Here is a 22,574-nt window from a genome sequence, read left to right as displayed (position 1 = left end):
TGTCCTCACTAAGATATCAAAACGAGAATGTGTGTATGTGTGTGTCCCTGTGTGTGTATGTTTCACAACAACATGTGTCCCAATGTGTGTGTGTGTGTGTGTGTGTGCGTGCAGTTAGGGGGCGCAGACTGTGTTTATCCTTGTCACGTAGGGGAAGAGATGCAGTGTAATTCCCTGATGTGTGTTTACTCAGCCCCAGTGGGCTGGCCTTTGATTACACCGCTGGTCACATAATATGAGTAACTGCTCACTACTGCTCCAAATGACAAGCACATGTTGATGCCATACTGGAAACAATGAGAAGACCCGAAGAGCCGTGGTGGACCGAGGAGACAAAACAAAACCAAAATCTCACAAGCGCAGACAAAACTCACACTCTAAGCTCATATCTGAATTCATCCCTGCAAACCCTTCCATCAGTGTGGCATTTTTCACAACAGACAGCAAATTTCCCATGAGCTCAGATGTGATTATAAGCTGCCCGAGGCTCAATTAAAGGTTGAAGATGTCAGAGTGAGTGAGTGGACCTCCACCACTGTGTGTCAGCAAGCCAGCAGAGGTGGAGGCGGAGGAGTGAAATGAGGCCTGTGTGATTTACATTTCGTGCTCAGCCAGACGCCTGCATCTCCCACTGTGGAGCACAGCCAGGGGTTTATCTGCCTGTTTTTTGTCTTTCTCCCAACCTCTTTTAGTTAAACCTCCACTCTGCTGCCTCCTGCTAGTTTTTTATCACTGCTCCAGGTACATGGGAGAGCTCAGATTACCCGACCCACCGACCCTATGGCGCTACAGGAAGGCTTTTCCACACTAACAAAAATATGCAACATCAGCTCATTCTGAGCCACAGATCAGGCTTTAATTTACTATACATTACTGCCCAAGTAGCATTAGCCTCAGGATCTTCCTGTCAACAGCTTTATCAGCGTCCTCGGTGCAAGACTGCTGAGGTGAGAACTGACAACTTGGCCTTGAAACTATTCACCAATGGTGTTCTCGTGTCAGACTTTAGAAAAAAAACCATAAATTTGAGCAAATATAGCTTTTGTTCTCGACTGGCACATCTGCTCTGAACTTCAGTGGTAGGTACTAACAAGCTAACAACTGCAACAAATTACCATATTTTTCTTTCTTTCAACATTTTTGAGAAACTCGTTAGCTTCATGGGTGGCAGCTCGAAGTGCCATGTGGAACTAATATCTCTGCAACATACCCACCAGCCCCCTCGCCAACAATATAAGCCTGTCTGCCAGACTACAGCATCCAAGTTTGCGAAGTGAAGCTGCAACATATGTGTTGTTGCCATAAAGCTTTACTGGGATGCCCTGTGAAACAGCACACTGTAAAAAAAAAACCCAAAATGAATCTGTTGTGAAACGTACACTAGATTCAAGGACAGTGTGAGAATATCAGAGTATTCAGGGAGATTGGCATAGTAGAGTGTAGGTGCTAATTAATTTAACACCCATCCTGTTTGTATTTCATTCATTGGGCAACATGATTTATAAGATTTATTTTTTGTATAAGAACCAGAAACACTGTCAACGTCTGTAGACCCAAGCTCATTCAAACTCTGCCCTGTGGTATGAAAAGTCAAAATTTGGAAATTTGAAGAAGGAAAGCCAGCATGTGTGAAAGCATGGCTGTTGTGCATTAGTGTGCACAGCCTGGATAACTTGCTCTGAATGATGCATGCAGGTTTTGATCAATTTATATTCCCACCTAAATATGACAGAGAGTGTTACAACAACATGGCTGTGTAGGACAAGTCTCAGGGCTTTAACTGGCCCGCCTGCAGTCCAGGCCCGTCAACCTCTGGAAACATTTGGTACACTGTGAAATGAAACATACAGCTAAGGAGGCCCTGCATGTCAAGCAAGTATGGGAAAACATTTAGCTTCTTAATGTACAACAGTTGGCCTCCTCAGTTTCCTAAACGCTTATAAAACACGATTAAAAGAAGATTCAAGCCAGCACAGCTGTAAACATACCGATGGCCAAACTTTTTCTTTCTTTTTGTTTTTCCAAATATGTTACTGGCAACAAGTTTGAAATGAATATATACATTTTTTCCAAAAAGCAAAAAACACATTATATGTTTGGCCTTTGTACTTTTATCAATTGAATATGTCATTTCAATTATTTGAAATGATTACAGTCTGTTTTTATTTACAATACACAAAGCAACCCAGCTCTTTTGAAAACAGGGTTGTATTTGTTTTCGTAATATCGTGGTCTGGACCAAGGTGGTGGATCGTCTTACAGGCCGTGCAATTATAGCCATGTGTCACCACTGGCAGTTCCAACTATAGTTCCTTTCCCGTTTGTCACCAGTGGCGCTGTGCATCGCCTCAAATTCGTAAGAAAATATTTCATCTCTCACTTGTCTCACACCCCATTCATAGAGAGATTACGATGCCGCTAAGGAGGGCCAGACTGTCTGCAAGCCACAGGCAAAGCTGCCAACATGCAGCTCCTGCCAGAGATCTCCCTTATCTTGTCATGTGGAGTGGGGCTTTACTGATAATGGAGGAGTGAAGTGTAATTATGTGAAGTTTTCAACATAAGTCTGTGATAGCCAGTCTGAGTGTATCATCCTCCCTTCTGGAATGAAGCCCGTGATCGGATAGATGGGCCATAGCTGCTCAGATCTGCTCAGATCTCTCTGATACCTTGTCTGTATGTCTCCACAAGGCCCGGGCCAGAGACAAGCCAGAAATCAGCTCACACATAAATCCAGTGGAAACAATACACATGACATTAGAGCACCCGCAGAAGCACAGTATTTAATAAAGGACGATGAGAAAAGGATACTCACAATTTATCCAAGGCATAAAGTCCAAGGAAGGATCCGTTTCTCAGAACTCGGATTTTGTTGTGGCTCAGTATCCTGTAAATAAAAAAAATGGAAACAAATCAAATCACACGGTTGTTAAAAATAGGTTGAAAAAAAAACATGAGGAATAGAAATAGAATAGAAACATAAATTAGGAGGAGGAAAAAAGCCAAAGAAAATGTCCATTCAGTGCTGCAGTCACATGAGAGATTAGCATTAGCATTACCTAAAGATGTTTCAAATAAATGATAAGACAGAAGTGCATCAAGACAGAGGTTGCAATCTTGATAATCATTTATAAGTTATTGTTTTTTAAGATCAAAGGGATGTCTTTCCATATCAAACAAATGGCGGCACATGCCACGGTAATTAGCTCTTTCCCCGCTGGCAAATCACTTGGCCTTTGGAGTTCTTATCAGTGCACAGAGCAAAATGCTAGAGGGCAGAGTGGAAGTGAGGCTGAGATCTCTCGGTTTGACAGGGAAATGCAAAAATATAAGGCAATAGGCCAAGGCTGCTTTAGAAGTTGCATAGACTTATACTCTGCCCCTAGTTTCAGTGACAATATACTTGTGAGAGTTAAGTAAATAGGACACTACATGCAGAAGCCTGTTGGCTTAGCTTATTCACAACAGTAGAAGCATGATAGGGAAAATTTCTAGTCTGAGGCATGGATCATGGAAAGTGCAGCAAGTTAATTGTCTTCTTTATAGAGAAAAAAAAGCTACAACAAAATAGTTACTTTTTAATAAAAACAACTTTATTTGTATGACATTTGTCAAAACACAGAGTCCTTCACAGTTTGAATAAAAGCCACACATTAAAGATAATGTCTGAAGATACAGACACATAATCAACCATACGATCATTCATCACACACATACATGCAAATAGTTGCAAACTATGTCCAAAAATAAAGAGGACAATTAATAAAGAGGCGATTAAGGAAAAGCTAACCTGTATAAATGAGTGTTAGCCAGAGAAAGGAAGAGAAACGCATCATGAGAATTTATTAACTTAAAACACCATGAAAGTTTTGTAGCAGATAAGGGTTGAAACAAATCTGCTACTGTATTGAATTACAGTCACAGCGCCATTTTTTCCAATTCAGGAAGAATGACATTTTTATAGTGCACAAAAAGTTCAAGAGGAGGTCTGGGTGGAGAACTGGTGCACAAAAACACCAGTGGTCAAGATTGATAGCACTTTATTCTCCATACGCAGCACATTACTGTCACCATAATCACAATTATGATGGAGCTACACCATCCATCTATCCATCTATCCTCTTCTGCTTATCCTTATCAGGATCGCCGGGGGGGGGGGGGGGGTCTATCCCGGCTAACCAAGGTTGTTATAGTTAACTAAAAATTAACTAAAAAGTAGAATTTTGAAAATAAAATTAAGACTAACTAAAATTAGAGAAATCTAGAGAACATATTGTTTGTTTAAGTATCTGTTAGTAAAAAATGTATTACAGCTAATGAGGCTTTAATGGACTACCTGTACTGATTTTCCTGAATACTGCCTCTGATATATGCCCTCCGTATAACAACTATAATTAAAAAGACGACAATAAACACTGAAACTAATGAAATCATAACACTTTCAAACAATAGAAACTAAACTTAAACAAGAAAATACACAACCATAATCACTCGGATTCAGACACCTGTCTATATCCTTCTCAGCGTGGGCTCAGGGTACAGCCAGGACCCTGCCCTGGAGACAGGCTGCCATCATTAACACACCCTTTAGTCTCACGTCATTATTGCCCCTGCCACACAGCTTTTAATGGGCTGTTTGTGACATTAAGTGTGTTCTTAATTGAGAGAGTGAAGTTGTGTGTGTGCGGCTTTAAGAGAGGGAGCTCACTGTGAAGCGTCCGTTAGATTTACAGCAGCAGTGCACAGCCCCCCGTTTCCTGCCACATCAATAAAAACACTGCCTTCAGCTCCGCGCCTTCCAGCCCGCTTAATGACCGGATTTAATCGTCCAATCTCAGTATACAAGCATGAGCTGGCCCGACTCACTTCTTCCCTCCTGTAACAGTTAAAAGTGTCGAAAGCCAGCATTGCAAAATGGAAACGTAGGGAGTAAATCATCTTTTGCTACAGCTACATCGTGGACTCTTCAGCCAATATCTTGCGACAATTATCAGCAAAATTTCAAAAGCAAAGAAAACACATTTTCAAGCTGTGCTGCAATCAAGACACTAAAAATGATAACGACTGGAATACTGAAAGTAAAGCCTCTCCCACCATTTTTGACGTCATCCCAAATCTGAGCTCCCCCCCCCCCAACCCTTTCCAAGATTTGGAAAAAATACAAACATGTCATGTTCACAAATTCCCACTGAACTCCTCAAAATAAATCATTATTATTAAGGCAGAGAGAGGATGTTAGACGAGAGCAATCCTCTTGTGGTGTAGCCTGGATTTGAACCCGTGACTCCTGGGCCTTGAGGTCTCTTGCTCGACTTTTGGGCACAAAATCTCTCCTATAAATGGATGCAGGCCCAGGATGAAAGTTACAGAAGATCCGGAACTGCCTGAATAATTCAGTGCAGATAGGAGAGGAGAAAGTCACATCTGGCAAAGAAACAAGCCATTTAATTCAACACAGACAGCTGAGATACAGATAGTTCCTTTTGGACTTTGCTTATTAAGCAGAAAACTATTAGTCAGGGAATAATGCACATTTGTTTCTGGTGTGCTCCGAAGGCCCACATGTGCACATCGCTGCAAGCCTACAGGAACAAAACACCTCCTTTCATATAATCACACACTGAGTTAATATGCATTCTCCAAACCTGCACAGATTTATTTATTTGTGTGTTGCATTCAGGTCTAAACCCAGCACACATTCCACACACGGTATTTCAATTATCTCGCTAAAACTTGAAAGCTGACTTTCGCAAATAAACAGCGCACACAAAATGAGCTAACCGAATTCCTCCCATAAGCAACAAAAGGCGCAGATTTCCAGGAACGCAGGGGAGTTGTGTGGCCTAGACACTGCTGTATAATCCCTAAAGCCTGATGTTTGGAGCACAGTTGTAGTGGAGGGCATTGTTCTTTTATAAACAATACAAAGAGTACAACTCTGAGAAAGAGAGAGAAGCAGAACTCTGTAAACAGACAGAAATAGTCAGCGCTCCCATCAGGCTAAACAGGAAACCCAGCCAATTAGCTGTTTATTCAGAACCCGGTTTGAGAGGTCAGGGGTTGCAGAGAGAGCACTTCCTGGAAAGTCATCAGACAGATGGAGCAGGGTCCGGACACAGGTGACAGCTGAGGCAAACGAGGGTCCATCGCTTCATCACTGTAGGTTAACAGAGCTTTACAAACAAAGAAGATAAGCAGCTTCTACTAGGAGGCCTAATGTCTGCTCAGCACACAGTATTGCTACTGAGGCTTAACTGCACATTTCTGCCAGATCTGTCTGTAAGTGACAGATCAGATGGCAGATTGATTTAATCTTCTTCTGTTTTCAAGACCTATTCGCATGGCACGTCAGTGCGCTAACTCAGTCCAGACTACGGTATGGTATCTTTCATTCACTTAACCCTTTCAGAGCACAGAGGCCTAAATTAGATGGGCTAATTGAATCCATCTAATTCATGCAACCAAAGGAAAAAGAGAAAGAGAGGGAAAGCAGGGCCACATGTCAGGCCCCAGGGATCTTGTTTAACCATTTCGCATAATTCATTTACATTAGGATCAAAAAGAAAGAGGTCATATGAAAAGCACCAGGTCAAACCGAGTTACCAGCTTCTCTTCTAGCAGTTCTCACTCAGCAGAAGGGTTAAACACCACATGTATAGCAACAACTTGACGTCACGGTTTTCTTTAATATAAAACATAAAAACACATATGGATGTATTCTTGGTTTTTCACAAACTTATCCCCAAAGAGATCAAGTAAACTAATATTCTTAAGAAAAAAAACCTTTTAATAAGTGAGCTCGATTCTCAAGTAAATTTCTGTAAACATTACATCTTTAAAAATGCCAAATTATGTATTATTTAAATCTTTGACATCATGCAAAAACAAAAAATCCCCTACCTGCAAAAACCTTCTCTCCAGAAGTTCAGTGGCAAAAAATGTGTAAATTTACGCATCGAATCACACTTGACTTTTTAGCTTCCATTGCCACAGCTCCGTGTTAGATCAGGCTTCTTATGCTGCATGATGGTGTGTAAAAAAAGTAGAACTATACAAAGCATCTTGTCTAGCAGACCACAGCAGCTCCTCCCTGCATCATGCCACTCACTTTGTTGGTTTGCTCAATTTGCTTACTAAACCCACAAAGCCTTTGAGGGCCACACGGGAGCAATGACAGCACGTCACAAATCGTATTTGATTTACTTCCACTCCCCACCCCCCAACTCTTAACTACAGCTGTCTCATTGGTAACACGCTGCCCTGAGCCTGGAGGATAAGGCCTGATCTGTGCGGGTGCTTACGCACCTTTGTCTTCTGTATTCTGTATACTTTCTAAAGCTGATTTTGGGCCGTCGTTTGGTTGAACACAGGCGATAAAAAAAAGATACATCCCTCTATTATCTGTCCTAACCACAGCAAGAATGCTTTAAACTCAAACACAACAGGATGTCCTGTTTGCTTTTTGGTGTCAGTATCATCCCACCTTCATCCTCTCATCCTGCTTCTTTGCCAAATGCACTTTAAACTTTTTCTTTATTTTTTTGGGTGGGGAAGGATACACAGGAAATGCTCTAGCCTGGTTTGGCATGTAGTCCCGAACATAAATGAGCAGTACTTAAGTAAAAAGCCCCGATTTCAATTGGCTCCTAAATATTTAGGCATGCTGGACTCAGACAGTGAGCTCTGTGTAGCTGCAGGCTTCTACAGCAAACCACAAGCAGAAAAAGAGTCTTAAGCAAGGATTTATATTTAATAAGAATTCATCTCCAGGCTAAGCTCCTAGAGCTCATTATGTATGTAGTACACTTCACGTTCTGTGAATAATAGTATGGTTTTCTTTCATACTGACTACAGATTCATTCTTCTTCAGCAGATCCAGTCTTTACAACACCTGAAGCTGCAGCAGTCTCACCAATGATGAAACAACGGGAGCGCTTGAAAGATGCGATCGATCTAGCACTCCGAGGCCAAAAGAGACGGAGGTGCTCAGGTTCAGCGTAATAAAGAGTAAAAACAACCCAAAGCACCACTGTGTAAACATCAATTAACTTTGGATTGGTCTCTTACGCTCGAGGACCACACGCGGGGTGAGAGACAAGAACCCTTGAAAGAGATTGGTAACGTGGCAAAACGCCGGTCGTAATTCAGAGACCAATGGGAGCCAGATAATGAGACTAACTGTAAATGAGAGTCTCAGAGCATCATTACTGAATTAAGTCTGGTTTAATTAGCCGATTTGATAATGCACATGCTGGTCTGTTTCACATAAATAAAATTTAATAAGAATTTAACCGTGAGGGAGCTGAACTCTGCTGAAAGTGGTGCAATTACCCACTTTTAGATTACAAGAGGCCAGCTTTGTGTGAGCTCTTTCATTTGTGTCTTATAGCTGAGCTGCAAAACCAGTGCTGATTTATTTTACTGCATTTTCCCCTTTAGCTTTCCATTTGAGCAGCTTTTTCTAGCCAAAGGTGCATTTCAAGAATATGTGCCATTCACAGAGGAGAACTAAGTGGACATGGCAGCACTTCTCTTCATATATACATCACACACATATCCCTCAGAGTAATGCAGACAGACGGGGTGGATCAACAAAATACTGTGGTTACACCAAAAGATGGATTAGAAAGTGCATTACCTAATTTAGCTTCCCAATCCCACTTACTCCATCCAAACACGGGCTCTAATGAATGAGACGCCATTACCCATCTACATTACACTGCTACTATGACGGGCTGGCAACTTGTGGAAGTTGTACCCCACCTCTCGCCCGCTGTCAGCTGGGATATGCTCCAGCACCCTCACAACCCTGAACCAAATAAGTGGTTTAAAAAAATGATGGAAGCATGCAGTGGATTACACTGCAATTTAAGCTCCCAAACCAGGAGAATCAAAATGATCCCTTCAGCTGCGGGCACGCCAGCGAGAAAGGATAACATCATCGGATGTGTCATAAGAGATGAGCTGTAAACTTTTAGAAAATGTTTCAGTGACAGACTGTGATGACTGTGATACTTTTACACCCACAGAAAAACATACACAACTTGCTAAGCTGAGATTCCTGTCTGGACAAACTTAGAGCCGTAATTAAAGCGGGCTGCCATTTATACATTCAGCGCTGTGATATGTGAGAAAGCCAATCTGGAAAACTTTTACTAACAGCAGCAATTAATCTTCCAGTCTTGCATGCAGAATGCAAGAGTGCGTCTATAAAAAAGCTATTTGCTAAATGAATGAATTGCCATGAAGTACTGCTGATGTTTGTTTAAGTGGAACACAATGTAGGCAATACAATTAAAAACAGCAGTCATTATTAATTATTTGAATTGATTTTTAAAAAAAATAAACCTGCAGTGACAGACAATAATAAGCATTTATACACCTGTACATATACACATAAGCTGTGAAGACATTCATTAGCAGCTGAGAATTGTGGGTAATGACATTTCGTGAGGTGTGTTAACAGCGAGGAATTATATAAGTATTAAGTATTAAAGTAAATGTAGATTATTTGTTTAGTGTCAGTTTAAGGAGATGTAAATGTTAATTCAGGGGATATTGAAATGCATCAGTATGTGTGAACTGCATTATTTTTTTCTGAGGGAATTATTTATTCTATGCTGTGAAAATATTCACATTTTCATTTGTAGGACTGCTGACAGTATGTGTGGTTATGGTTCACAGCCTGCATCAGAACTCTAACTTTAAGAAAAATCCTGTAAATTTTACAGTAAAATACTGGCAGCAGGGTTGGCAGCACTTTATTGTAAAATTTAAAGTGACCATACTGTAATTCTTTTTACATTTTTTTTACTGTATTTTTGAAATACAGCCTGCTTACTCTAAAATTGTGTATTTTTTTTTTACAGCAATCCATTGCAGTCCAGCTCTCTCCTCTAAGTCTCTTCCTTACTAACAGACACATTTTGTAGAAAGCAGAGGAGGAAAGTGGAGGGAGGAGGAATAAGAGCAGAGAGATCTCTCAGAGTGGGAGGCCAGTTGTGTCATCCTTGTTACAATAAGTGCTTTAAAAGAGGCTTCCAGATCGCACCGACTATTCAGCACATGGGTTATTCCTAATAGCTTAACCCTTTCAGACAGAGAGTCACCTAAGCCAGCAGTCCTGGGAGCCCCTTGCACCCTGAGCCTGTCCTAGGCAAGTCGCGGCACCAGATATAACAGAAAGACTAAATGCCCCTGAGCCCAACAGGCACTTAAACAGCAAATGCATGTCAAGATGTGAATGTGCCCATTGTGCCTGACCCACCAGTGGGCTCGCAGCAGCCACCAGGGAACGCTGCCAAGCTACAAGCCCCATTTACCGCCTGTCATGGAAAGGCACTTGCATGTAATTGCATGAAAAATATTTTTTATGAAATCATTTTGCAGACCCACATTGAGTAATTTAGTCATCAAACAGGGAGAAGAGGGTGAGAGCAGCCACATGAAGGAGTGGTACAGATTCCTGTCATTCGTGTATATGACAAAATAGATGAATTTAATGATTTATGCCAATAATTTTCTTGCATTACTCAGTTTTGTTATCATATTTATGTCCCTCAAGGCCTAGCGTGGGGAGTGTGCTCCTGCATCTGATATGCTGAACCGCTTATTATAGAGTGTACTGCATTGTGCTTGGGTTAACATGCAGGGCCAAGCAGTTAGGCTTTGTGGTTTGTGGTGTGTGTGTGTGTGTGTGTGTGTGTGTGTGTGTGTGTGTGTGTCTGTGTGCGTGCGCGCAGATTTATATGTACTAGTGTGTGACCTATAAGATTTATTTATATGGAAAGTGTGTATGTTTAACTCGATGGGTATGTGTGTGTGTGCGCGCGCATAAGTGGTCCAAAAACTACTAGTCTAAAATTAAAATCTGGGTTTTTTAAATGTCTCTAATTAGAGAGGGGAGGACTGGAGCCTATTTTGAGAGATGTGGCCATGCACGCCCTTCCCATATGTGTGCGCACAGGCTGACACACACACACACACACACACACACACACACACACACACACACACACAATACACGATTTGGAGAGGAAGGTCTCCACTTCAAGTTGGTCTTATTAGACAATTCATCGAGTTCTGCTATCAGGAACTGTCTACCAAGAGCGCTTCAATATACAATTTATTAAAGCTGAGAAACCAGTGAACTCCAAAGACATAAACAAGTAGCTGCCACAAATATTAACAATCAGGGAACACAAGCTAAAATAAAACCGCCTTACTGTGAGGCTGCAATAAATTAGTGCAATATTTATAGTCAAAGACTCGTCAAGACAAACCAAACTGGAAAGTTTATGGCTGGAGTGCAGGAACACAATAGTCAGTTTAATCACTGTCTAAAGTGTTTTTACACTTTTAATGAGGCAATTTAGTGAATTTAGCCATTTGAGACAGTGAGTGGAATGTGGTGTATGCCTGTTAACATTGTCTCATTGTTCTGTTTCATAACCAGCCTCTGTTTTCTGATTCCCAGCAAAGACTGCTGGGAAATCAGGCCGCGTTTACAAAGGCTTGGCTAAAATCTTTTTGCCCCAGATACTGAGTGCCTTTAGAGGAATCTGTGAGAAGGTTGTTTTTCTTTTTTCATTTCTGTGCAGCAGTAATGCTTTCTCGAATGACAGTCAGGGCTCAATTCAGATTTACCAACGTTTCAACACCAGAGGATACCACAGTGTATTAAATAATCAAAAGGCATCTGTAATAAAAACTGGTAGACCACCATTCTTTCCGAAGGAACACACATTCATACTGTATCTTTAAACAGCGGTTAAGCCATCAAGAAGATTTTAATCAAGGGTTATTGCTTCATGTCACAACTTGTTCAGTCACTTTAAATGTAGCTCTAAACCAGATCGTATTCATAGACAGTGTAAGGATAAAACAATCCAAGCAACAGATGTTTAGTTTGTTGTGGCTCCGTGTAACAGCTTACTCAATAATACAATGGTTTTGAGTAACGATGAAGATGAGCTGCTGGTTGGTTTTATATACTTGAGTACCGTTGATAAAGATACAAAAACACACTATCAGTATCTCTTTTTTATTTAACAATTTGTTTCTTAGGAAAAAAAAATGTGGTCACATGACGTTACCTCGGGGACAAAGCTGGGGTTGTTATTTCCCACTACTTGCAGTATTTATCTTTCCATCTAAAGCCCCTTCCACATATAAAGCAATTTATTTGTTTTCCATCCCTGTGCTGCTGATAGGGGAGTGCAAGTGAACAATATAAGCTCTGGTTGCATCGGTAATCATAGTTTGTGCGTGCAACACCCTCAACTTCTGGGTGATCCACTTCTACCACATGGCGATTGCACAGGTCGCCCAGTGGAAGGCAAGCTGTCTCCCAACAATTGCCATACAACTCAGATCGACTGCAATCACTCTAGGACAGATTGGCAAAGGTTTACACCTATACTTGCCATGTAATTTATAAATTTACAATCTGTCATCTATCATCATACAGTCTGGTGAACTCCAACATCTGTCGACAGCAGTCTTTACTCTGCTATGGAGAGCTGCTGCAAGCTAATGAGAGCCTCCAACCTGATGAACTTTGAAATTCAGTTTAATTCAATTTCATTGTATTTATATGGCACCAAATCACAACAACAGGCGCTTATAAAAGACCCCTACAATTATCCAGAGGAAGGATTACCATATGCAGTTCATTCACAGTAAGAGAGCGGTGGATAAGCTGCTGATTGAACTGCTTATTTGTTTGTGACAATGTGGCATTTAAAAACATTTTCAGAGGAGCAACCTATCTGCATGTGTTTCCATTCAAGCACACTGACATGACTGACAAAAGGAAACCCAAAAGCTTTCCTTGACTTTAAATTCTGCCATATGTTCATTTAGTGTTAGTACACAGACTAATGCAGACTTTTAGCTCTTAATTGTTGTGCTTAAATCCAGATTGGTGATAAAATGGCACTAGCCATGTCCAAAGCCATGAAGCACTAAGTTCAGCCTCTTTGCTCGACACGTTACTGTTCTTGCACATTCGATACTTTCTGTAGTTGCTGTATAATTGTCCTGGTCAACCCACCCTCTAAAACTGAAAGTGTAAGCACATTATTCATACTGATGGATACAGTTACTTAGTATACTCTAAGTAATATAAAAGTATATGAAATTCAGAAGATGATTGCACTGCATTGCCATAGATTAGTTCAAAGACACACACATGCATGCACACACACACATACACTCACGCAAGCCACAGGCATTCCCACTACAGACACCCATTATCTCCGTCCCATGTGTTGTCGACCCGGAGCAGGAACTTTGGGGGCCGCTGTGGTCAGACACAGGGAGCGGGAAGTTAGCGCTGGCAAAGAAAAGCCAAAGTCAGGCATTTTTGGAGTAAGATAAGAAGAGAGCAGCGAGAAAGGAAAAACTAAAATAACAAAAAGCCACTTGGGGGTATGAGATTACTATGACAACACACCGCTGTTTTTGCCAAGTTTTGGAACACCGGGGCCATTTAATCAACAAACACAACAAGGTGATAAGTGAAATGCACATTCATCAAGCAAACGGGCGGGCAGCTGCAGTACACACAGTATGACGGCGAAGACTCCCTCTCTGCTTATGTTACCTTGAACTGCAAGGACTTAATAAAATACAAGGCTTGTGTGGCACTGGCAGGTGCTGCAGCTGCAGTAGAAAACTCGGAGTATCCAGTGTCAGGCCGTTGTTTGCTTTTTTGATTTATTGCTGACCACGGCCACACCTAACATGTGTGGAGGGGAGTCTGCTCCCCCTCGTCTCAACACCTTTCCCCACATAAATAAACTCTTCAGGAATGCCCAGCCAGCACGCTCTCTCTTTCCCTCTCTCTCTCTCTCTCCGTGAACTTTCCCTGATGATAAGATGTCATTCGGGATGTCTCGTAGTCACGCTCCTATCTGACAAACACTGACTCACAGAGCAATCATAAACCACCGACACATCTGCTGGCCCTTGGGTATCCAGCCTCCCATTTGCCACAAGTGAGAGGCTGATGATGTGACTCAGAAGATAGCACAGCGATTAAAGGCACACAGATTAATACTGTAGGCAGCCAATTATACTACTGAGGTGAGCTGGCTTTGAAAAAATAGACACTCAGAGGGCGTAGCAGATGTAGCAAATGATATCGGGCTTCATGATGGGCAGATAAACAGAGCCAAAAATGAAAAGACTCAAACCAGATGAATGTGGGGTTAACAAAAAGGCTTCTCCATCACTCCTTTTTAGAGGCAGACTGCTTAGATGCTGGTGTAGCATATTCTTGTAGGTGTAGATTATGCAGGATTAGTTCAGCCACTGCTAACACTAGTAATATTATAGAAAGAATTTTAATATATAAATCCTGTAAAATTCTAATAATTATGCTGGTTCAAATGGAGAAGGAGCAACCACAACAGTGTAACAGGGCGTGTGCCGTACATTTTGCTAGCAGCTGTGAACAAACTAAGAGACTGCTCATGAGGACATTTGATAGAGAAACTATACGTAAGTTAGTTAAACAAACATGGTGAAAAGAACACACAGACAGCAGTGTTTTGTACTACAAGTGGATGTTTTTTTAATAATAATAATCAGCACACACTTGGAGCCAATTCAGTATTCAAACTGTAAATCTGAATAAATTGAATTAATAATCTCTTTGAGTCATTAAGCTTTAGAAAGCTGTAATCGGGTACTGTGTTTCTCAACATGACAGAGTCATGATCAGCATCAAATAGCTACCTTTTAGACATTTTCTCTTTTTTTCTCATGAATAATTTAAAAAACAAATGAATAAGCCGAGTTGGTCATGTCGATGGTGTGTTTGCTGGCAGTGCCACTCAAGCACACGATCTACATGAGATGAAGACAAAATGTGGTTGTAGGAGTAGCTCAAAAATCAAGCTTTTATCTGCTTTCTTGCTAAGAGTTGAACTGGTAAAAGTTGGAAGGGAGAGCCAACTGTTTTATGCTGATGTGTTGTCTGTTAGCTGTGCAAGAATGACCTAACGTAAGTTTGTGCAGGACACTGGACAAAAATAATGTCAAAGTGACCTAGGTCACACAAAAAAATGTGACACTAAAGAGCAAAAACTAGTTTATCTCTGTATATGTGAACATAAAGTTTGCATCTCAAGTGATGCTGGTTTTAATGCAAAAATCATGCAAAAACATACTGTCTGAAGGAAGTAAATGGGCAGACATTCACTTCCATGATCCTCACTGATAAAAAATATTGTTGCCGTGGCTGAAATACTTTCATCTGAAACCCTTGACTGCCATTTAGCCACACTGACATACTGGGCTCAAGTTCAAGCACGCAGAGAGAGCAACTGCAGCTGTCTTGGATGGGGAGGGAGGGGGGACGATCACGCCAAGGATGGGCATGCTGCTGACCCTCACTCTGAGTATCTGAGCCCACTCGCTCAGGCTGGCATCCACTGAGCCACAGCCATCAGTCACTGACAATGATGACAAGAAAATACGCCAAAGGAGGAGCACAGCTTTGACTTGGGTACAAACCACAAGTTATGAAGCACCAGCACATTTGCACATGAGCTGCCACTGTACGTTCTCTTCATTTGTCTGTTATTCATTAAAACGCTAAAACAAAGACAGCTGCCCCCACGCTGCACTCATTTTTCTTTGGGTGTTTCAGGGCTATAGCATGAATCTGTAGGATACGTATACCAGTTAGCTAATGATACATATATATTGCTTGCTTCAACACAGATACCCCAAACTGGCATATTTGCATATGTCTGCCAGCTGATTGTCTGTGAAACATCCTTTTTCAGATGAAAGATTGAATGAACTCTTCCTTCTGCTAAGTTGTGCTTCACAGCCTCCCACATTTTCATTATTATTAAAGCCATTTTTGTCCTGTTCCCTAATGCAGTAGTAGAACCTACAGTATGAAATCTTCTGAAACAGCCTTCACTTCATACAACAAGAATTCTGTGATCAGTTTACGAAGAAAGTCTGAAGATGCTGAAAACACTGAAATAGCCGATACCGAAAGATTACAGCTTCTTTAGTCAGCAGAGCTAAACTTTCAACATAATAAACAACATTTGGCTTTGGGACACAGGGGTTGATGAAATTATGCGTATGTGGATATTCCATTAAAATTATAATAACTTGTTAGTAATGAGCCCATCAATCATTGTGATTAATGGGCTCATTTTGCAACAGTTGGCATCCACACTTTTCAGATCAAATTACATTATTATTGGAATAACAACCTGGATGGGTTTTTTTTGGAGGGGGGGTTAACAAAAATGCCAGATTTGTTATTCCAATCGCATACATAAACAGTTAGCTAACTGGAATTTCGAACTCTACAGCTGGACCAATTTATCAACGGGCCAAAATTTTAGGCCACTATTAAATATTTTCTGATCTATTGATATTGCCATTTATAACAGCAAATGACAGAAAATGAAACAAGTAAAGAAGAGACAACAGAAACACCCTTCAGCCAGGAAGTTGCATAGTTTGCCCACCAGGGGGCACTCTGCAACATCCCTTTTGCCAACAAGTGTTTGGAACTACAAACAAAACAGAGTCAGGCAGAATCACTAAATACCTACACATAACAAATGGAAGTTTTTTTGCGTTTCAGGTGTCTGAAAGAAAAAAAATATCGGCCGATATATTGGATTTTTAAATCATCAAATATCGACATTAGTCTTAAAAAACATACTATAGCTGTCAGGCTGAAGTCTGACAGAAACAGTTCTGTTTAGTCCCTGGTATTGACAGGTATGTAAGAAAAGTGTGTTTACACTCCAAACCAGTTGAGAGAATGGAAACTATGAACTTTTGCTATAGAGGCATAAGAGACAGCTTCTGTTAGAGATGTAAGCCGTTTAGAGTAGGTACAGATGTTCCTCCCTCTGTCAATAGCCTCAGTATAGTCTTCTTAGCTTTACTGGGAGCGTCCTGTGTCACTGAGCCTTTCTCCTGCCAATTCACTCATTTTCTTTTAGGCTATTTGGGATGCATAAAACTGGGGATGTACCAACATTGGTGCCCATGTTGTCCCTACGTCTTTCTATGAATTACTGTCGGGGTCGTTAGGCTGGAACAGACATGTGAACAATGTCACCTTGTTCATTGTGGCATCCCCAGCAGATGTTTGAATGACTCAGTCCTGCCCTATTAATTCAAACATGTCCAATAATGACTGATGACTGGTACTTGAATAGGTTCAGACCTGGCATTAACACTCTCACTGGGTCTAGCGCTACCCTAATGTATTCCACTCCTCACTTTTATGCATCACCTTTAAATCCATTTTCCAAACAGCTTTTCTGACTTTTACCAGTACTAGTAAGGCCTGTACCATTCTGACTGGCCAGGTGTGAAGCACAACTAAATAACCTAAGCTTGGGGCATGGAGAAGACTGTGTAGAGAAGCTGGTGCCTTCAGTGTCTAAGCTGTAGAGATCTGCAGTCTTTTTTGACACAGATGAGTTCTCTCAGTTCATCCAGCTGAATTATTATGACAGAAACATCCAATCTGCTCTTGATAAAAAACAATATGCCAGTTGCATTAGAAAATGTCTCAGATTTGAACCTCCCTTGGCATTATCACAGACGAGAATTATTTCTTTTAAGTAACCAAAAGTTATTCGATTTTGCAGCAAATGAAGAAAGACTGTTTGCACTTCGTCAAAACAAAGTCCCGCGTCCATGTATGTCCTTGAACGCGTTGCCAAGATATGACCTAACTTCCTTTTCAACAGCTTCATTGCCATGATGAATAAAAGCTTTTGAAAATGAGAAATCCATATAATATCTTGGTATGAAGATGATCTGGTCCAGTTCTGATGAAGATCGGAAACAACGGAGCCTGTGAAATTTTAGCAAACTTAAAACACAAACCAAAAAAATTGATATCATATGGATTTATCATAGATCTTATGAATATTGGGCATATTGTTTAAAAATTAACTCCAGCTCCAACCAGCTGCTTCAGCGGCAGTGGTGTTACCCAAAATTGTAGTTTTGCATAATTCCGCTAACAGGCAAAGACAAATGTAACATCCAAAATATTAGAGACACGAAGTAATGTATTAAAAGTGAAGCTATGTTGATGCATTTAGGAGCCCTGCCTCCTCCTCTTGTGTCTCAACTTGGAGCTAAAGATCTGTTAGTCAGGGGATGGGGAGTTTTCAGTCTCCAGGGGCACATCCCTCTGAACTGCCTGCCAAACTTCTCCTCTCTCCATCATTTTTCTTGCTCAGCTTTCTTTCTTTCCCCTTTGATTTCCTCGTCCCACTTCTTCTACTCCTCGTATTCGACCTTCTTCCCTCGCTCCGGCCTCTTTTTAACCTACACCGTCTTTTCCCACTTTCTCCTCAACCGAACTTTTCACTTTCACACCCTTATCTGTTTTACCCTCTCTTCCCTTTCCACTCCTCTTCCTCTCTCAGCGATCCACCTCCTCTGCAGCCGTGCATAATTAGGCCTAAACACAAGCCTGCTCAAGCTCACATCTGGAAGAAGTTTGGACATGGCAGTTTCCTACCAAGACGACTAAATATTTAGGTTGAGAGTTACTGCATGTGGATGAACTCATGATAGAGAGCGGGGGGAGGGGGGATGGAGATAAAGAGAAACGAATGAAAGTGGGACAAACGACTGGAGCTCGATGGAGAAGGCTGAGAATAAATTTATACACCATTAAACTACTGATAAGCATAAGTTTAAAGAAACGGCGATGTGTAAACGTGACACACACTGCAGTGTAAACAAACTCCAAACAGAGATACTGACGAGCCATAGGAGGAGGTGATAATATTGGGGGGGTCAGGGGGGTGGACTGTTTGCTGCTCCTTTATGGATGGCAGGAGCAACAAACAGCCAGCTAATAGTTTTAATAAACAAATCGCCGTCGGGTTTTCCCATGAGGCTCAGGGGCCTCAGCTGGAATGTTCACAGGGGCCAGCTGTTGTGAATTACACGTAGCAGCCAGCCCCGGAAGCCCAAGGCCTGGTGTCCTCCAGCCTTTGCCTGCTCAGCATGGAGGAGAGCATTCCTCCAGGCTGCCCCAGAGAGAGGGCAGCAGGGCCTGGCTCTCAAGCCCTCCGATTCTGGAGAGGAGGAAAAGTGATGTAGGGCATGGAAAAAGCTCCTATGCCGCACCTGGGATACTGTCTGCAGTTTCAGAGCGTCTGTGGAATGTCAGGAATAACACGAATACCCACACAACTTCTCGCATTCCACATCTGGAGCTAATGTCACGAGCAACAGTGGGAACGCAGGCGCTTGAAAAGACTCACCGAATCCTCAGGAAAACAAACTTTCTAGACACCGTCGTTCCCGGGATATAGAGAAAATGGTGGATTGCAAGCGGAATTGTTTTCGCCTGGCAGAGAGCTTAATCAAAAAAGTGTCACAGAATGCAAAGCGCATGCACAAAACATCTTAACCAAAGTTAGGTGTGGGTATAGGAGATTATCTTAAGTCACCTCAACCACTGCCACCCGAGCCATTTCACCTCCTCCAGCTTTTCAGCAATGTGTTCCCCAGATGTTTATCCTGCCTTTAATAAGCAAGAAACATAAAGTCCTATAAATGGACTGCTGGCTGGCTTTAGCTCTCCTGGGCATAAATCCCCTCACTTTACCTCATATGCTTTCTCCAGTGGGGCAGTTGAACATGTTTTTCCCCCTGTGACGATGTGCACTTAGCATTTCTCCCGCTGGGTCAGAGTACAGAGACACTAACACACTGTGGGAATGAGCAATGTCTTCAAAAGACTGAGCAGCTGTGAAGAAAGTGGTGTGTTACTGTCCAAAGAAATGTGTCACTAATAGATCGGTAGGCCATCAGTCATGGGCAATAGTGTACTTTGGCCAGTGATGGTAGTGCTTTCAAGTTTGGTCCAAAACAGACCACACAAATAACTGCTTTATAATTACAAATATGCAACTATTCTGGGTCAGGATTAGTGCTGTCCAGCTCTCGCCAGATGTTTTTTTTCTTCCTCCCTTTTCAACGGAAGGAGATAGTGAGGCAGGGTGTTGCGGCATTTAAGGAGCCGCCCACCAGTAAAGCAAAGACTCAGACATAAAATACTTATAATTTGTTTCTGTTTATTCTAGTTCTGCGAGGCCAAGTCAGCTGGGCCATGTGCACGAGCGGCGGCGGCGGTGGAAGAAGAAGGAGCGAGCTGAAGACAGGGCGTCTAGCTGAGTCTAATTTAAAGCGACAGAGTTGTGTCAGAGAGGCAGGGCCAGATGATGGCTACAGTCAGCCCTATGCCCTCTCAACGCTTGTTTTAATGGTTTGCAGCATGGCAGCGTTCAGCCCAGCAGTTAAAGTAAATCAAGATGTAAGCGCCTAACCTGACAAGTCTTATTAACTCAGAAAGCCATTAATGTAGGTAAAACTAAGGTCAAGGGGTCATCGGTGTGTGGCTCCCAGAATACTTAAGCCTTAGATGATAATCACATTGGGAGTACTTTTTAAGAATGAACAACTAAAGGTGACTTCCCTAATCCTATAACATGGACATCCTGTGACTTCAACTTAATTTAACTATGGAAACAAGTTGTTTAAAAAGATTGGATAATATTTCCCCTCCAAAATGTTTAGGGGACATTCAGAAATACTATTATGAAAGCTGAGTGACACCAGAGAACAGAAATGAGGCCTAATTGTACCAGTGACACCAGTATGTCAGGCCCAGCCTTCAAAAATCCAGCCTTATGATAATAATACACTGTTAATTCGTCAGTTTGAATGTTACAGTGATGCTCAAAGTGTTCCAACTCACAGAGTGACGGTTCTGTTGGGCAGCAAGCCGGGATCCGGAAGTTCAGTCAGCTCCCCCTTGCTGCAGCTGACCCTGATCCCCACAGCCTGGACGCTGTGCAGTTTGGGGCGCTCTTCCGCGCAGCTGCAGCCACTGGTGGAGGCGAGCAGCCCCGGGCAAGCCTGGTAGAGCCTCGGCAACAGGAGCAGCATCAGTACCAGACGCCCCGGCAGCAGAGGGATGCCAACGCCGGGCGCAAACATTGTCCTTCGGCTGGATCTCACCTCAGCTGCACCCCAGCCTCCAATCATCCCATATCTGCAGCATGGAGCTTTCAGTGGGTGTAATGTGGGCGAGAAGAAAGTTGTAATAACAACAACAATAATAAAATCAGCTTTCAGGCCTTGAATGAATGGCAAGGTTAAAGGATCCGCTCAACAATGGACACTCGTCATCCGGTCATTCCAGAAATATTCAGCGCCGTTGATTTTTTCCCCAAGTGTCCCGTTATGTCATGGCAGCCCGGGCGCACAACTCCCTCTGGTCCAAACGCTTTTAATAAATCCAAGAGATGTGTCACCCTCCAAACGTCCACAACAGTTAGAAAAAAAGCGATCCAATATGTCTCTAAAAAGTTGATGGCTGTGTTAATTACCTTTAGAGAAGTGGGAGTGTCCAGATTACCGTTATCTCGCCTTCTGCGAACTTAATCCAGGGGTTGGTGAGATTGACGGCTGAGCAGTCACATCCACAGCCACGCTGTCGTTTATATGAACAAAAATTAATTCTCTTTTTCACTTGCTCGCATCTCTTGAAAGTTTCCCTCAGTGTTTTCCTCCAATCCCTAAGCTCACCGTTGCTTACTCTCATGCGCAACTTGAATTCAGTTTGAACTTGTTGGAAAAAAGAAACAAACAAAAAACAGCAACTTTTAGTTCGTTTAGAAGTGAGCTCGGAGCTGCGGTGTAATTCCCAGAATCTAGCGGTTTTGCTTGCTTGCCTCTGTCACACTCAAAAATCACTTGGTTACTACCCCAAGTGCGCCCATTCCGTCTTCGTCTGCGCCCTGGTCCCCGCGGTCCTAGCGCATCCGGATCTGCACAGAGCGAGACAGAGAGGAGGTTCCACATGTGACCGGGGAGGGGGTCAGGGTAACGACGACTCACGTTACACGCCTTCACAAAAAAAAAAGAAAAGAAAAAAAAAAAAAACATACGGCCCATTAGGTTTAATATTATGGATATGAGTTTGCCTAAAACCCACAAATATTTCACCTATAAGCAAAACTGAAATAATTATCGAAATAATTAGGCCTAGTTATTAACTCAACTTTTGGCTTTTATCCCATTACAACAATAATACGTTCAATGATAAATTCATCAGAAAGGGAAACTGCTTTTGAAAATGTTGATCGGCCTGGGTGTAAAAGTCTGAAAGGTCTTGATTTCAGTGCCTGCCTGCACCGGGAGCCTAAAACTAAAATTATGAATGAATGTGGAAAGCCTTCATTGTATTGTGCCTTTGGAGCAGATCAAAGAGTTTTCATTCAATCGACGGGAAGCAGAGGAAGCAAAGACTTTTACAGATACGCTACGGCAAATGTGATATTGTTGCTGCAGAAAGAGTTATGATTAGAGTTATTGATCTTTAAAATGTAGACGTAGAGAATGGGGTGTCATATTGTAGATGATAACTTCTAGATTAATGGCATGTTTTCTTTTGTTTCCGTGGCTTCTCATAAATGCTGAAACTGGAGTGGCTGGCACAAAGAAGCTGTCAGGGCTCCAATACAGATAAGCTTTTTTCA

General features: G+C 42.0%; 1 protein-coding gene across 1 annotated transcript in view; it reads right to left on the bottom strand.

The window, feature by feature from the left end:
* The window catches only part of adgra2 (adhesion G protein-coupled receptor A2), a 39,783-nt gene extending 17,899 nt beyond the window's left edge, over nt 1-21,884 (bottom strand). Inside the window, exons 1-2 of the mRNA XM_085293970.1 lie at nt 20,789-21,884; nt 2,816-2,887 (exon numbers count right to left, since the gene is read on the bottom strand). Coding sequence (XP_085150096.1) covers nt 2,816-2,887; nt 20,789-21,078 — 362 coding nt within the window. The 5' untranslated portion in view covers nt 21,079-21,884. The remainder of the gene's footprint in view (nt 1-2,815; nt 2,888-20,788) is intronic.
* Between the last annotated feature and the right edge of the window lie 690 nt (nt 21,885-22,574).

This window comes from Mchenga conophoros, linkage group LG12 (assembly GCF_057382185.1).
Source record: "Mchenga conophoros isolate Kocher_MC1m ecotype Shallow Benthic linkage group LG12, M_conophoros_male_GT1.1, whole genome shotgun sequence".
In the NCBI taxonomy this organism is placed as follows: domain Eukaryota; kingdom Metazoa; phylum Chordata; class Actinopteri; order Cichliformes; family Cichlidae; genus Mchenga; species Mchenga conophoros.
Note: the sequence above shows the minus strand (reverse complement) of the source record. Positions and strands in the feature narration are given on the sequence as shown.